Source organism: Choloepus didactylus, chromosome 5 (assembly GCF_015220235.1).
Source record: "Choloepus didactylus isolate mChoDid1 chromosome 5, mChoDid1.pri, whole genome shotgun sequence".
Taxonomy (NCBI): domain Eukaryota; kingdom Metazoa; phylum Chordata; class Mammalia; order Pilosa; family Megalonychidae; genus Choloepus; species Choloepus didactylus.
The window spans coordinates 80,116,369-80,131,563 of NC_051311.1; the positions used below are offsets into that span (position 1 = coordinate 80,116,369).

General features: G+C 35.5%; 1 protein-coding gene across 1 annotated transcript in view; it reads left to right on the forward strand.

Moving 5' to 3' along the window:
* Positions 1 to 566: 566 nt before the first annotated feature.
* The window catches only part of PPP1R3A (protein phosphatase 1 regulatory subunit 3A), a 41,444-nt gene continuing 26,815 nt past the window's right edge, over positions 567 to 15,195 (forward strand). The window contains exon 1 of the mRNA XM_037836342.1: positions 567 to 1,354. Coding sequence (XP_037692270.1) covers positions 567 to 1,354 — 788 coding nt within the window. The remainder of the gene's footprint in view (positions 1,355 to 15,195) is intronic.

Here is a 15,195-nt window from a genome sequence, read left to right on the forward strand (position 1 = left end):
TATATTTAATTCTTTTATGGTGTACATTTTACACTGTAAGTCCTTGATAAATTGTAGCTATCATTACTAATAGGCTCTGGATCTTTTCAGCTCCATACACTTTCTTATCCTCCTCTCTGCTCTTGCCTGCTACAATGAATGGATTTAGCTCAAACTACTTATTTAGTATTGTGATGCTACTTTTGTTTGCTTTTGAATAAATGCTCCAGGTTTTTATTTTTAATATTAACTGATTAAAATATTATTTTTATTTTAGTGTTTCAAAATTTCTGACACATCAAGAAACAATTTTAAAATGTCTCTTTAGAACTTAGCTCATAAACAAATGCTGCTTTAAAAACTGAGAGTTAAATCTGAAACAAACTGGTGAGGGTAACATGGTTGCTATCATATTAAAGGCCTTTGGAGGCAGGCTAGCATAGTTCTCACACCACCGGACCTATTTATAGAGCTGACTCCTTTTTGCAATGTCAACAGTAACATTATACTTATTTTAATCCTCAGTATCTCAAATATCAGCCTATACTAGTTGTACAGTTCCCTCTTATTTGATATCAGAAAGCCCAATGGAGCCTTCTGAAGAACCTAGTCAGATTAGCAAAAATAACTCTTTAGAAGTTCCTAATTTATCTGTTTCCCTTTCTGAAGATGAAGAAGTTAAAACTACCTTCAAACCTGGTTTCTCACCTCAACCAAGTAGGCGAGGTTCTGATTCTTCTGAAGATATGTATCTGGACACCCCATCTTCAGGTACGAGAAGAGTTTCATTTGCTGACACCCTTGGATTCAATCTTGTGTCTGTTAAAGAATTTGATTGCTGGGATTTGCCAGGTGTTTCAACTGATTTTGAATTAGGAAAAGACATTTTCCACAAAGAAGAATATTTTTTATCTCAACTATTTGATTTGCCTTCTTCAAAAGAAGATCTTATGCAACAACTTCAAGTACAGAAAGCAGTGCTGGAGTCAACTGAGTTTCCTCCTGGGTCTACAAGTATGAAGGGCATTATTCGAGTTCTGAATATTTCTTTTGAGAAGTTAGTATATGTGAGGATGTCCCTAGATGACTGGCAGACACATTACGACATTTTAGCAGAATATGTCCCTAATTCATGTGATGGTGAAACTGACCAGTTCTCCTTTAAGATTTCATTGGTTCCTCCTTATCAAAAAGATGGTGGTAGAGTTGAGTTTTGTATACGTTATGAAACTTCTGTTGGTACATTTTGGTCAAATAATAATGGCATAAATTATACATTGGTTTGCCAAAAGAAAGAACAAGAGCTGGAACCTGTAAAACCACGGGAAGATGTACCTAATAGACAAATAAAAGGCTGCTTAAAGGTAAAATCAAGGTGAGGATATATCTTATATTTTTTTACTACTCATAATCTTAAAGCTTTTTTATGCCATTCTTTATTTCACACATTCCAAGAAGTAGCCATTCTATTTAAAAATATATTGCTTGTTGCGTATAAAACCATAGTGCCAGGCTTTAACAAAGTCAATACTATTCAGATAATAGCACTGTGTTATCTCTTCTAATGCGAGGAAAAAATATGGGTATAATATAAGAGATGGGAAGTAGTGCAATGTGTATATTACTTGCCTAATGAGTTGTAAGGTGCTTAAGCTCAAACTATGAAATTTAGATTCTTTACATGTAAAAACTGTTTTTTAATTTTAAGCATATTTATTTTGAGTAGTTTTTAAATGTCTGTGCTCTACTTTGAAACATTTCTGTTTATAGAGAAATGGTGTCTCAATAGGTACCTAGTGCTCAGAAGTTTGTATACTCACCCCAAAAGCTGCAACAAATTTCTTTAATGACTGACTGAGTCATACAGAGATGTTTTGAATGATACATGTTCTAAGAGTTAAGACTTTAATGACAAACTAATAAAAAGGCATAGCATTTGAGTTATGTATGAATTACACGTAAAATTTCGTAATTGTAACCAAATGTAACATTATGGAAATATTAGTATAATTTAGTAAAAATGGTGGGGCAGAATAAAAAATGACCCAAATAGAAATACACTATTAGGATATTGTGATATGACTCCTCATTAGCAGCTTGCTCTCCTGTTAACACGAAAAATAAAGAAACCTGGTTGAGCTGTCTCTATAGTGCAGAATGGGATAATTTCTATGACACTAGGTTAGTAGATAAAACATTCAGAAAGACAGGAAGAGATAGACCCCTTCTGCTTCTCATACTGTCCCAGTGGGAAAGTTTGCATGGTTCCACCAGCTAATGTCATAAATTTTTATTAAATTCTTGGGTGTCTTGATTGCTAATACTGCCCCCCCCCCGTTTGTTTTTTTTTTTTTTTTTTTTTTTTAACCCTATTACACTATTTCTGCTTTAGTTACAAGAATCTTTGGGTTTAGGGATTGTCCCTAAAAACAAATGGTTTGATGTTGGCACAATTTTAGCCTCTCTATGCCTTAATGCCTTCATCTATTATACTGGGACAAATAATACCTACTAAATTTGTTACTCCAAAGCATCAGTGTACTAAATACTAAATAGAAAAAAATTTCTATTTTTACTATAATTTAAAGTCATTTGAAAAACTGGCTTAATTAACTTTGTGAAGTATGTCAACTTTCTTAGTCCAAATCAAACTTCCTCAGATTTTAACTGATGATATTAAGAAAGATAATATAATAATCATCTCTACATATGCTAAAATAAAAATATATGTTTATAAAAATTTCAAGCTACATGTTAGCTATATAGACAAAATAAGGTCAACATTATTTCACACTGCTAACTTATACATCTAAGTATAACCATACTAAATACTTTACAAATGACATAATCATCAGTGACTATCTATTAAATATGCTGCAACTTTATATGCTAAAGAAAAGCAAAACTTAGGAAAGACAGTCATACTGTCAAAAGGAACATGAAAGAAGCAGTGTTTAACTCAGTGTATTCTTCTGCAATTTAAAGAGGCAGCTATAAAATTGTAAGCAATACATGCTGAATTCTGGTATAGATAAGGAATTCCTTTTATAAAACGAAGTTGATACTGGGATCAAAGCATGGGCAACTGATAGGCCTAATCTTCTACCCCAGTCATGATATTGTTGGAACATCTCCTAGCATAAGATATGTATGACTATATATATCCATACACACATTTGTATTCAGAACAGTAATCATTGGCTTCATAGCAGGCACCATTCAAGTTTTAATATTGCTTTTGGGAAAAACCTGAGAAGAACTAAACCACAAAACGGTCTAAAAGCCTGTAAAATTTCCTAATGAGTTATAAAAATGGAAAAAATCTCTCTCCTTCAAAACCACAAATACATTTTCTGCACTTCTATAAATTAAAAATGACCAACATAATTCAAACCACATTTTGAAGAAAGTATTTGCCTATGGAAGAGGCTTTTTGTGCTGAGTTTCAGTCCAACATGAATTTTTACATCTGATTTATATACCACTCAAAATGGAGTGTATAAAGGAAATCCTGACAGATCCTTAGAACAGCATGTGCCATAATAGAATATTTATACAGTTTTTCCATGATAAAATTTATATGCAATGGGGTTTCAAATATTCCTAAAACTCACACAAGAGAGCATTATCAAATTTCTAAATGAATATTGCAGTTGGATTTCATTGTGAAGAATTTGGTTAGGGAAAAATAGAATACCTTATTAGTGTTCTTTTACAAAATGTGTACTTGGCTAAAAGAAAAGTGAACTAATATTTATTTGATCAAAAAATTATAGCTTCTAAAATATCCTCCTCCCCCAAATAATTATAGACTCTATATGGGTCTTTCTTGAGCATTTCCACAATCCCTATGTAGCTTAATTTGGAGGTCATTTCATCTAGAAGATAAATATAGAGGAGAAATTTATGTGAATGTTTACTTCATACATGCAAGTAGATTAGTAATAGTGTATAATAAAAGTCAAAGTTAAAATGAAAATTAGGCAGTCCTAGTGTAGGGAATAATGACTTCAATTACTCCTAATACCAAAGTTAATTTCCTATAGGGTCTCTGAGATCGTATCTCCAGAAAATGTCAAAACCCCCTTCTAATAATAGAGAATGAACTGTGGCACCAAATGTAGCAAGGTGCGGTTTCTATGTCAATCACTCACCCAGGTACTATGTTTTCTCTAAGGAGATTTTTTTTTTCAGGTCAGAGTCTTCAAATCTCCATAGCGGAGTGGATCATCTATTTTTTTAAAAACTGGTTAGTCTATTCACTTTGGACAGAAAGAAATAGCTAGTGGAATATAAAAGCAGAGTTTGTAACTCATGGGCATGTGACCACGAGTGACCCAAAGGTATTTAATTGCACTGAAAGGAATGCATCATGAGATATTTGTTGTCATCACATGTGTGGCACTGGAGTACATGCTAACAAAAAGTAAACAGATGTCTGATCTACATCCCATGGCTTTTTTTAAAAGAATAACATGACTTCAAATTACTTTAAATGTATATAGATGGATAAGCTAAAATTAGAATGCAGAAGCAGTATAACTTCAAATTTAAAATTATGGGCTTCAGAGCTAGATATACCTGGGTTTGAGTCCAAGCTCTACCACATATTAGCTATGTGACCTTGGGCAAGGTAAGCTTGGTTTCCTCATACTTCATGAGATTTACTTGTGTTGATATATATAAACTTTCAGCAAAGTGTCTGGCACATAGTAAGTACTCAGTAAATGTTAACTGCTCTAAAAAGACAAGCTGACCCTAGTTTTAGGTGGATCTGATAAACCACAGAAGGACTCAACCTTGCCCAAAAGTCCCTACCATTCCTTAGTCTCTTGCAGGATTTAAATCAACAAGCAAAAGTAATTGAATTACACAATTTTTTTTTAATGTGGTCATTTAATATCTGGAACATCTTAAAGCTGAAGAGACTTCACTACTACAATTTCCACATCTAATAAGTGGGAAAATGGAGGCCCAGAGTGGAAGGGGTGGGGGTATTAATTTTGGTGTGGTCCAGATGTGTATTAATCCCAGTAAAACATGTATTTATTATCCATGTGGCTGTGGACATATTACTTTACTTCTGAAAGCCTCCATTTATTCGTCTGTAAAATAGGGGTTATGATGCCTGATGGTGTGGTGATTAAATAAAAACAAAATGAGATTATCTTTTTAAAGATAATAGATGCCGGGCATGAATAAGATAATCATCAAAAGTCAACTATCATAAATATTATCATCATCATTATCAAATCTTGTTCAGTTAACTAGTTTCCTGATTTCTGGACTTGTATTATTTCCCCATCTATCATAGGTTTCATTGTTCAGGTTCCAAAATTTTTCAACAAAGGTTCATTGAGGTTCTGTGAGTCAGATGTTGTGTTAGACATTGGCATCCAGCTGAGACACATGGCTGGGAACCCAACCCGGTAAAGATAAGAAGCCTCAAGAGAAAAGGGCTCACAAGGGCAGAAGGGCCAGAACTAGAGAGAGAGAGAACACCAAAACCAAGCCTGGATTCTTTGGGAGAACAATGGAAACCATGGATAAAAATGAAATAACAACTGTTACAATACATTTTAGGTTTTCTAGAAAATGTGACCCATAACTGACTTTGGAAGCTGACTAAAGGAGTGACTTTCTCAGCCCTCTTATTTTCTTACCCACCAGCTGCTAAATCTATGTGAACAGTTGGGTAAATAACTTGACTTCATTTGGTTTTGTATTTTATGAAGTCAAACTATTAATGTTTTTTGAAAGTAAAGAAAATGATACAGGTGTTTGATGGTATTTATATTTTGGCCAGGTGCATGCAAATAAATTCTTGAACTATTTTAATGTCAAAGGAGAAAACTGATTAGTTCATTTTGTTTTTTTACCTGAGGGTTAGAAGAACCAGGCACATTCAGGAATGGAAAAGAGAAACCCTTTCTTAAGCATGATTTTAAGAATACAGAGTTTAGCTTTCAGGGTGGTTAAAATCATTAAACTGAGGCCAAGAAAAGAATTGAAAAGGGGCATAAGATATGGCCATGTTGCCTGTTCCAGTCAGAGCCATTGAATTGTGACACTTCCTTAATTTATATTTACAGTATAATCTGGGGTCCTGGAAATATTGCAAAGAGGTGTAAACAGCTCCACGAGGCCTTTGGGACTTAATGTATTCCATAGCTAACTAAAGTCTACACTAAGTGGAAGCTGGGTCTGTTTAAGGCGGAGGAACTCTGGCAAGGTCATATGGAAACATAAAACAGCTGCACAGGGCCTGTCAAGGGGATTATTTGGAAACTCGTTGACAGCAAGGAGCCAACTAGCTTAAAGTTTCTTTGGAGATCCACCAGGGCTTCGTGGCTTCCTGGTTTTCTGGAGTTTCAGGCCCCTCTGAGCATAGACTTTTCAAAGTAGTTTTGAACCTTTGGGGAGAGAAGAGGATCAAGAGGGATCTCATCATTCAGAGTTTCTCTCAAGCTCAAGATGCAAGGAATTGCTATGGATGGCATGCCTCAAATGTGTCCTCTGGAATTTCAATGAGCTGAACTTCCCCACCTGAAGCCCATCAGCAGCCTATAAAAGTAAAATTGAATCTCAAGAATTCTGAGCCAGAATTTGAGCTCAGAGCTCAAAACGATGGCACCATTGTGAAGTGGTATAACGTATCTTTTGACCTTCTTTGAGTTCTAGTAACTCTTCTCTTGTCCCTTTTCCAAATATTTACCTTCTCATCCTAACAGGAATAACATAGAGGAAGTGATCTTATGGACAGATACCTGAGGTAGGCCTGACTGCACATTGCATTGCCAACTCCAAAGATCCTGTGTGCTCTAGACACCTCACTTTATAACCTTGACTGAAATTTGTATATATATGCACATGTATGTATGTGTGTGCATGTAAACTCCACCTTTAAATGTAGACACTTCTAGGATGACAAGAGCTATCTCTATCTTATACCCAGTTGAGGTCAGTTGCACAAACTTTAGATTCAGTCAATGGAAATTTCTATCTGTGTGATCTTGGATAAATTACATTTTGTACCCATTTTATTCAATGTAAAATAGTAATAATGTTTTCTACTTGGCAGGGTTGCTATGAGGGATATATTAGCTAACATACATAAGCGCCTGTCCCAGTTGCTGACACTTTGTAGAAACTCAAATGGTAGTATCTATGGCATTGGTGATGAATTTCACATTTTAAAATCTCTTATGTGGTTAGTTCTATGCCCAAGATAAATGGAAGATACCATTTTTTTTTTTTAATCTCATTATCATTCCAGCTGCCAGGACCCAGGCTAATACCATAGTTTCAAAATTAGTTATGTTACAGATTCCAAAGCTTTGGGGCACTACCAGGGAACCTAATATTTATGGCATTGCTTCTGTGGGGAAAAATGATTTCTAAATTACATTATATTCTGGGTTACAAAAAAAATTTTGGAACATCACCTGTTCATAAGTTGGAGACTAGGCTTTTTTTTTTCCTAAGCAAACTATAAAATGTTTCTTCTTAAGGTAGTGTTTTAGGTGGAAACTGAGAAAATTGAGAAACATTGGATAAATAGTCTTCAGGTGTTAATGGGTGGGCCTCAAACCCAAGCATTAGTTTCATTCTATGATGATATGTTTTGTTTTGCAAGAAAGAACATTTGTTTAAAATATGGTGTTAAGTCTATGAACATGTGCAATGAAAATGCTATTTTGAGGGCCGTGTTTACCATTTTCACCAACTCTGGATGATTGTCTTCTAAATATTTTGTGTTTAAATAGGACATTTGGCTGCCATTTGTCTTTACAGCTTTCCTTATACATCTATATCTCTAACTCTTTCTCTCTCTTTATCAGCTATCCCATCATCTTACTATTTCACATCTCACTTGTCTCATTCAGAGGAGAAGAAACATCAAAATGATTGCATGAAAATATAGTATGACAACTTGGTTTCTTATTAATTAATAGCACTGGTTAAAGATTATGCGAAAAAAGGAATAGTTGGTGAAAGTTCTAAATATCTGTTGATTTCAGTTGGACATAATTTGGCTTGAATACCTGCTACACACAATTTTATCTTATCAGCGCTGTATACCTATGAATAGAAGATGAAATTGAAGTTTATATAATTCATTTTCTCTAAGAAAATATACTATATAGCATTGCATGTCGGTCATTCCTCTTTTCCACATTAGTATATAAAAAAGAAAAAGCTTCTCAGGAAATATCTTTCAAATCTTTTCAGGTTTTTATTCTGCTTCTCTAATAGCTTTACTCAGTTTAACTGGCATGGTAGTGTTATTATCTATTATATAAATAATAACTTGTTTTGAAGCCTTAATTGCACGATCCTGCTGTTTAAAGATTTTATGACAAATAGAAATAAATTGCTAAATTGGACTGTTATACTGCATTGTTTAGTGACAGGGACTAATTGTACATTCAGCAAACCTGTCTTAGGAAATTTTAATATTCCTTCCCCCTAAAGTTATTATGAAAATGGTCTATGATATACATCAGTGCTCTTAAAGTCACAACTGTAAATGGAGTTCTAATATCTGTTAGACAATAATGACTATCCTGTATACAGGTGTGGATTTAAAATACACTTACTTCTTATGAAATTTGCAGCAGTAAAAAAGATAAATATCCCCCAAACATATACCTGTAAAGCATGCTTAATGTTGAGGCACTTTTCCTGATTTTCCTAGACCATTTAACACTGATGGCATTCTGATTTGTTTTACAGAATTAAGCCGTGAAACAATCCTAACCTATTGACTCCAAATCCATAAGAAAAACACACAAGCTGATTTTCTGTCTTAAAAATTACTGCGGATGTCTTTACACTATGACAAATCAGATAGCCTTGCTAAATTTTAGCCTCATAAACTAATCTAAGATGATGCAAAGCACTCACATTTTACTATCTCCTTTTGAAGATTGATATTTATAAATAATTTTATAATATAATGATATTACAACTTAAATCTTTTAAGGACTTACCCATGAAAACATTGAACAGAGGAACTGAAACTTAAGACACAAACAGACATTTGTAAACCAATGTTTATTGCAGCATTATTCACAATTGCCAAGAGATGGAAACAGCCCAAATGTCCATCAAAGGACGAGTGGATAAACAAACTGTGGTATATACACATGATGGAATATTATGCAGCTGTAAGACAGAACAAAGACATGGATCATGTAATAATGTGGATGAACCTTGAGGACATTATGTTGAGTGAAGTTAGCCAGAAACAAAAGGACAGATTATGTATGGTCTCACTAATATGAACAGACATTAATGAACAAACTTTGGGAGTTAAAAGCTGACAACACAGGCAATCAGGAGATAGAAAAAGGGCAGAGATCAGCCATTTGATGCTGAAGGACTACAGAATGTTTAGGATTGATTGCATAGATCCAGAAATAGATAGCATAATACTGTGTGATGGTAGCACGGTATTGTAAGTACACTGAACAAAGATGTCTGTGAGTAAAGCTGAAAGAGGTGGGATAGGAGAATGTATGACACCAAAGGTAAAGATAGATGATAAAGACTGGGACTGTATAATGTGGCAAAAACTGGAGTGGCCAATAACTGTTACTAAATATACAAATATAAAAATGTTTTTGCATGTGGGAAAGCAAATGAATGTCAACCATGTAGAAATTTGAAAAAGGGATGGTATTCAGGAAAAAACATAATGAAAGCAAACTGGAGTCTATGGTCAACAGTAACATTGTAATATACCTCCATTAAATGTAACAAAGGCAATATGCCAATTCTAAATGTATATGAGAGGGGGATATAGGGGAGTAATATGGGATTCTTGGTAGTGGTGTTATTTGCTGTCCTTAGTAGTATATTGTATTGTATGACATGTTATTTTTCTTTTTATCATTTTTTCTTATTGCTAAAAAAAAAAAAAACAATTTTTCTTGTAGTAATCAGTATGTTCAAGTGCTGATTGTGGTGATAAATGTACAAATTTATGATGATACAATGAACAACTGATTGTACACTGTGGATAAATGTATGGTATGTGAATATAACTCTATAAAATTGTAGGAAAATATATATATAGGAGTAAAAGTGTTGGAGAAAACATGGTGAGAGGGAAAAAAAAAAAATGAACAGATTTTAAAAACCACATTCAGGTGCAGCAGAAAAAGAGAACATTGTCTTCACAGATAATCTTAATTGGGTACATAAGGTTATTGTGTTTAGTTTAAAATATGTTATGATCATTGTTTCCAATGTTAATACAGCACTTGATAATTTCAGAACAGTTTCCATTGCATCTAATTCTATCCTTTGCTTTCAGGTAGAATTCTGAAAACCACCTAATCCAAATGGTCATATATTCTCTTCTTAAACATCTTATGGAAAGAGTGAGTTCTTCAATAAGGTGTTCTATCAGGAAGTTCTATGCTTTGAACATGGGCATTTCTCCTTTTCTATCTAGTGTTGAATTAAAAGTTAGCATTCCTCTCTTTATACTTTAAAGTTAAGCAGTTACCTTGTCTCCGCCACTGATTTCTATTTTCCACCTCAAATAACCTCAATAATTTTGATTTTTCCCTTGAGGTCTTAACTGGTAAATTAGTCTGTAGTGTTTTCCTGCAGAAGTCATAGAAGAAACCAATCCCCTAATTTATTCCCTTTAGGGGTGAATGATATAGATGTTGCCCTGGATGCTCTTCCTTACTAATGACTTCCCTTGACTGGGCCTTTTGCCTGTCAAGATCTTCTGCTGCTACTGAATTCCTACTATGTGGCCAAATACTCTACCAAGTTGTATACCACCATCATCTCTGTTTTGAGTTTTCAGAGTCTTGGTCTTGCCTCATGTGAAACCAAAAATAAAAATAAAAAAATTCAAGGAGAGTAATGCAATGCATGTAAACTTTTTCCTGAGGCCCTACAAAATTGTAGTGTGGTGGCTCTGCTATATTCTATTACTACCGTTTTTTTCTTTTAATTTTTATTTTGATATAGTTTTGGATTCACAGAAAAGTAACAGGAAGAATAAAACAAAATCCCCAAATTTCTGTTTACTAATTTTTAAAACAATATATGTGACTCATATGTATATATATACATATATATATATATATATATAGAGAGAGAGAGAGTGCTTTTATTTTTGGCAAGTTTAAGCAATTATAATTTTCTATTTTGTAGCTGATTGCTGGTTTTGCAGAATATGCACACATTTAAAATGCTATGTGAATATTAATAACCTCAGGTGTAGATAGTACTATTATCATCAGACATATTATAATGCTTTTAAAACTTTAAAAATGGTAATATTTTTCTTTTTTATGACAATAAGTAGGAAACAAACATATATTTTAGGAAATTAGCATGAATTCTAAATAATTATATATTTTATATGGCAAAAATATACCCCATCTGTTCTGCTTTGCTAATGCTGGCATTTTGCAAAACACCGGAAATGGATTGGGTTTTATGAAGGGGGTTTATTTGATTACAAAGTTACAGTCTTAAGGCCATAAAATGTCCAAGGTAAGGCTTCAACGATAGGGTACCTTCACTGGAGAAAGGCCGTTGGCATCTGGAAAACCTCTGTCAGCCAGGAAGGCATGTGGCTGGCGTATGCTTGCTCCCAGGTTACATTTCAAAATGGCATTCTCCACAATGTTGCTCTTGGGGTGTTTTATCCTCTTTTAGCTGCCGCTTCTCTTCAAAATGTCACTCACAGCTGCTCTGAGGTCCTTATGTCTGTGAATTCCTTTATAGGACTCCAGTGATCCAATTAATACCCACTCTGAATGGGTGGGATAACACCGCCATGGAAATTATCCAATCAAATGTTTCACTCACAGTTGATTGAGTCACATCTCCATGGAAACACTTACTCGAAGAATTCCAATCTCATCAACACTATAGATTTGCTCCCACAAGATTACATTAAAGAATATGGCTTTTTCTGGGGGACATGATATATACAAACTAGCATACCATCTTTAATGATAAATTATAGCTGCTTCATTATAGGATATGTTTAAAATCAGGTGATTAAGAAATATATCTGATTAACTCTGACATCACCACCCTTAACTAACATCTCATAGTTTTCATTAAGAATTTTACTAGAATTTTCCTAATACCATAAAGAACTTTATTGTACAGAACCTGAAGTCTTCACCCAAAGTATAAATGTATGGTAGAGGTAGGCAATGCATAACATTTGAAAATAGGAGCATTTTACTTCCTAGGAATAGAGTTTCAATGAAATTACTGGAAATTAAAGTTCTATCAAGTATATTTTGTTGTTTTCCCATTAACTTTCAAACTGCAAAGGTGGATGGGTTCCAAGTGAAAATACTACTTGTAAGGCTGAATTTTGCCGGACTTGGAATGATCTGTTGACTGAGCTACATGCAGTGATACTTCTTGTATTACATAGAATAAGCTTGTCTGTGAGAAATTGCAACCTGTGAGGAAATTATTTTTCTTTGACATTTTTCAAAATGATGTTGGCATGATTATAAGAGTTTCTGTCTTCAATTCCTGTAGAATTCCATAAGCACATATGGTAATTTTGGACAGATTTTCTTCCATTCTTCTAGTTTTGTAACTGAGAATATGTAATATCTGTTAGAACTCAGCTACAAAGCCAGGTGGGACTTTCATCTCATCAACAATGAACTGAACCCTATTGATAATATTAGTTTTATTACATTTTACTATGTTAATAAGTTAGCTTATTCTTTCATCAGTTTAGAAATTTCTAAAGAATATATGCTTTAAATCTATTATTTCTTGAGTGACGATAACATCATCTCCCTTTAGCTCACCTACTTACATTTGTAGTAACTAGGGCCAGTCCCATTTCACATAGGAAATTTAGGTAAAATGGGTTTATTTACTGAAGGCTGGGAAACACATAAGAAGAAAAGCTCCATTTGTTATCTGAGATCTCTAATTCCCTATGGCTTTAACCCTTCGTGCCTCAATAAATTAGCTATTAATTAAGAATTTATAGAGTCCTTATTAATACATAGACCTCTTCTAGGTAGTTCCTATCACCAAAATAAATCTGTTTGAGATAATATTTGTATACATGAAAATTAGCTATCCAAACAGTACATGCTAAATGGATTGGCACCAACTCAGAGGGGCTCATAGGAGATGAAAGCAGTAAGTGTTAGAGAAATGATTGCTGTGCCAGTTTGAATGTATTGTGTCCCCCAAATGCCATTATCTTTGTGGTCTTGTGGGACAGATGTTTTGGTGCTGGTTAGATTTGCTTGGAATGTGCCCCACCCACCTGTGGGTGGTGACTTTGGTGGGATACTCCCATGGAGGCGCGACCCCACCCATTCAGGGTGGGCCTTGATCAGTGGAGCCATATAAAACATGCTGTGAGTTTTGAAGAGGAGCAAGCTTGCTAGAGAGGAACGTCCTGGGAGAAAGCCATTTTGAAACCAGAACTTTGGAGCAGACACCAGCCACATGCCTTCCCAGCTAACCGAGGTTTTCTGGACTCCATTGGCCATCCTCCAGTGAAGGTACCCAATTGCTGATGTGTTACCTTGGACATTTTATGGCCTTAAGACTGTAACTGTGTAGTGAAATAAACCCCCATTTTATAAAAGCCTACCCATCTCTGGTGTTTTGCATTCTGCAGCATTAGCAAACTAGAACAGATTTTGGTACCAGAGAAGTGGGGTGCTTTTGCTGCTGAGTTTGCAAATACCAAACATGTTGGAACGGCTTTTCAAATGGATAAGGGGAAGATTCTAGAAGAATTGTGAGGAGCTTGATAGAAAAGGCCTAAATTGCTTTAGAGAGACTGTTTGTGGAACTATGGACTCTAAAGATACTTCTGACAAGGCCTCGAACAGAGACGATCAATGTGTTCTTGCAAACTGGAAGAAAGGCAATCCTTGTTTTAAAGTGACACAGAATTTGGCAAAATTGAGTCCTGGTGTCAGATGGAAGGAAGAATTTGAAAGTGACAACCTGGAATACTTAGCTGAGGAGATCTCCAGACTACGTGTGGAGGACGTACCCTGGCTTCTCCTTGCAGCTTATAGTAAAATGCAAGCGGAAAGAGATAAACTTAGAACTGAACTCTTGGGTTCAAAGAAACCAGAAGCTGATGGCTTGGAAAATTACGAGCTTCCAGGGGGTGGAATCCCAGAAGCTACAGCCCAATGTGAGGATGTAACCAAACATGGAACCCAGCCACCATTTCAGTACAAGGCAAGATTGGAGATGGAATTATCCAGAAAGGATTTGTGGAAACTCCTATTGTCTGATGGCTTTGACCCCTGCATGCTTCATGCAAAGCCAACAGAATTTTTGCGAGATCTTTATAGACAGAGCCATTGCCGGTCTGGACTGGGGGAGACAGACAAGGAAAAAAATTGCAGGAAAAATGTCTTCAAAGACAGAGCCATGGAGGTTGAGGTCTGGAGTCAAGAGGTCTTGGGCTGGGAGAGTGGAGCAGCCCACATGCATGGAAAGGGTGAGTTTGCCCCGGAGGTCGAGGGTGGGCATTCCATCTCGATGCTCTGGAAGAGTTTTGCCACCTCAGGTCCCAAAGAGGGTGGAGCACATTCCCAGGGAATTGGGGAGAGCCTGGCTGCCACCACACTGTTCTGAAGGGGTTGAGCGTGTGCCCTGGAGATGGAAGGGAATCCGGGAGCTGACCCGATGTTTGAGGAGGGTGGAGCCGAGAAGGTGGTCTCCCCAATGTGTGGGTATGTTGGAGCACTCACCTAAGCGTTTGGAGAGGAAAGGGCTGCCGAAAAGGCCCTTAGGAAGGGTTAGGCTCCTGCTCTCTCAAGCCCCAAGGATGCAACATTGTTCTGTTAATGACTCTCAGACTTTGAAATCTAATGGAATTTGTCCTGTGGGTTTTAGGAACTGTTTTGGTCCTGTTTACCCTGTTTTCCTTACTCTTTCTCCTTATGGCAATGGGAATGTTTATCCTATGAATGTCCCTCCTTTGTATATTGGAAGCATGTAACTTGTTCTAAGTTCACAGATCCACAGCTAAAGGAAAAGTATGCCTTAGGACTGACCATGCCTATATTTGATTTTGATGGGATTTTGTACTTAACTTTTGTTACTGAAATGGTTTAAGTTTTTGTGATATTGTGATGAAATGAATGTATTTTGTATTTGGAAAGATAATGTCATTTTGGGGTCCAGGGGGTGGAATGTGCTGGTTTGAATGTATTG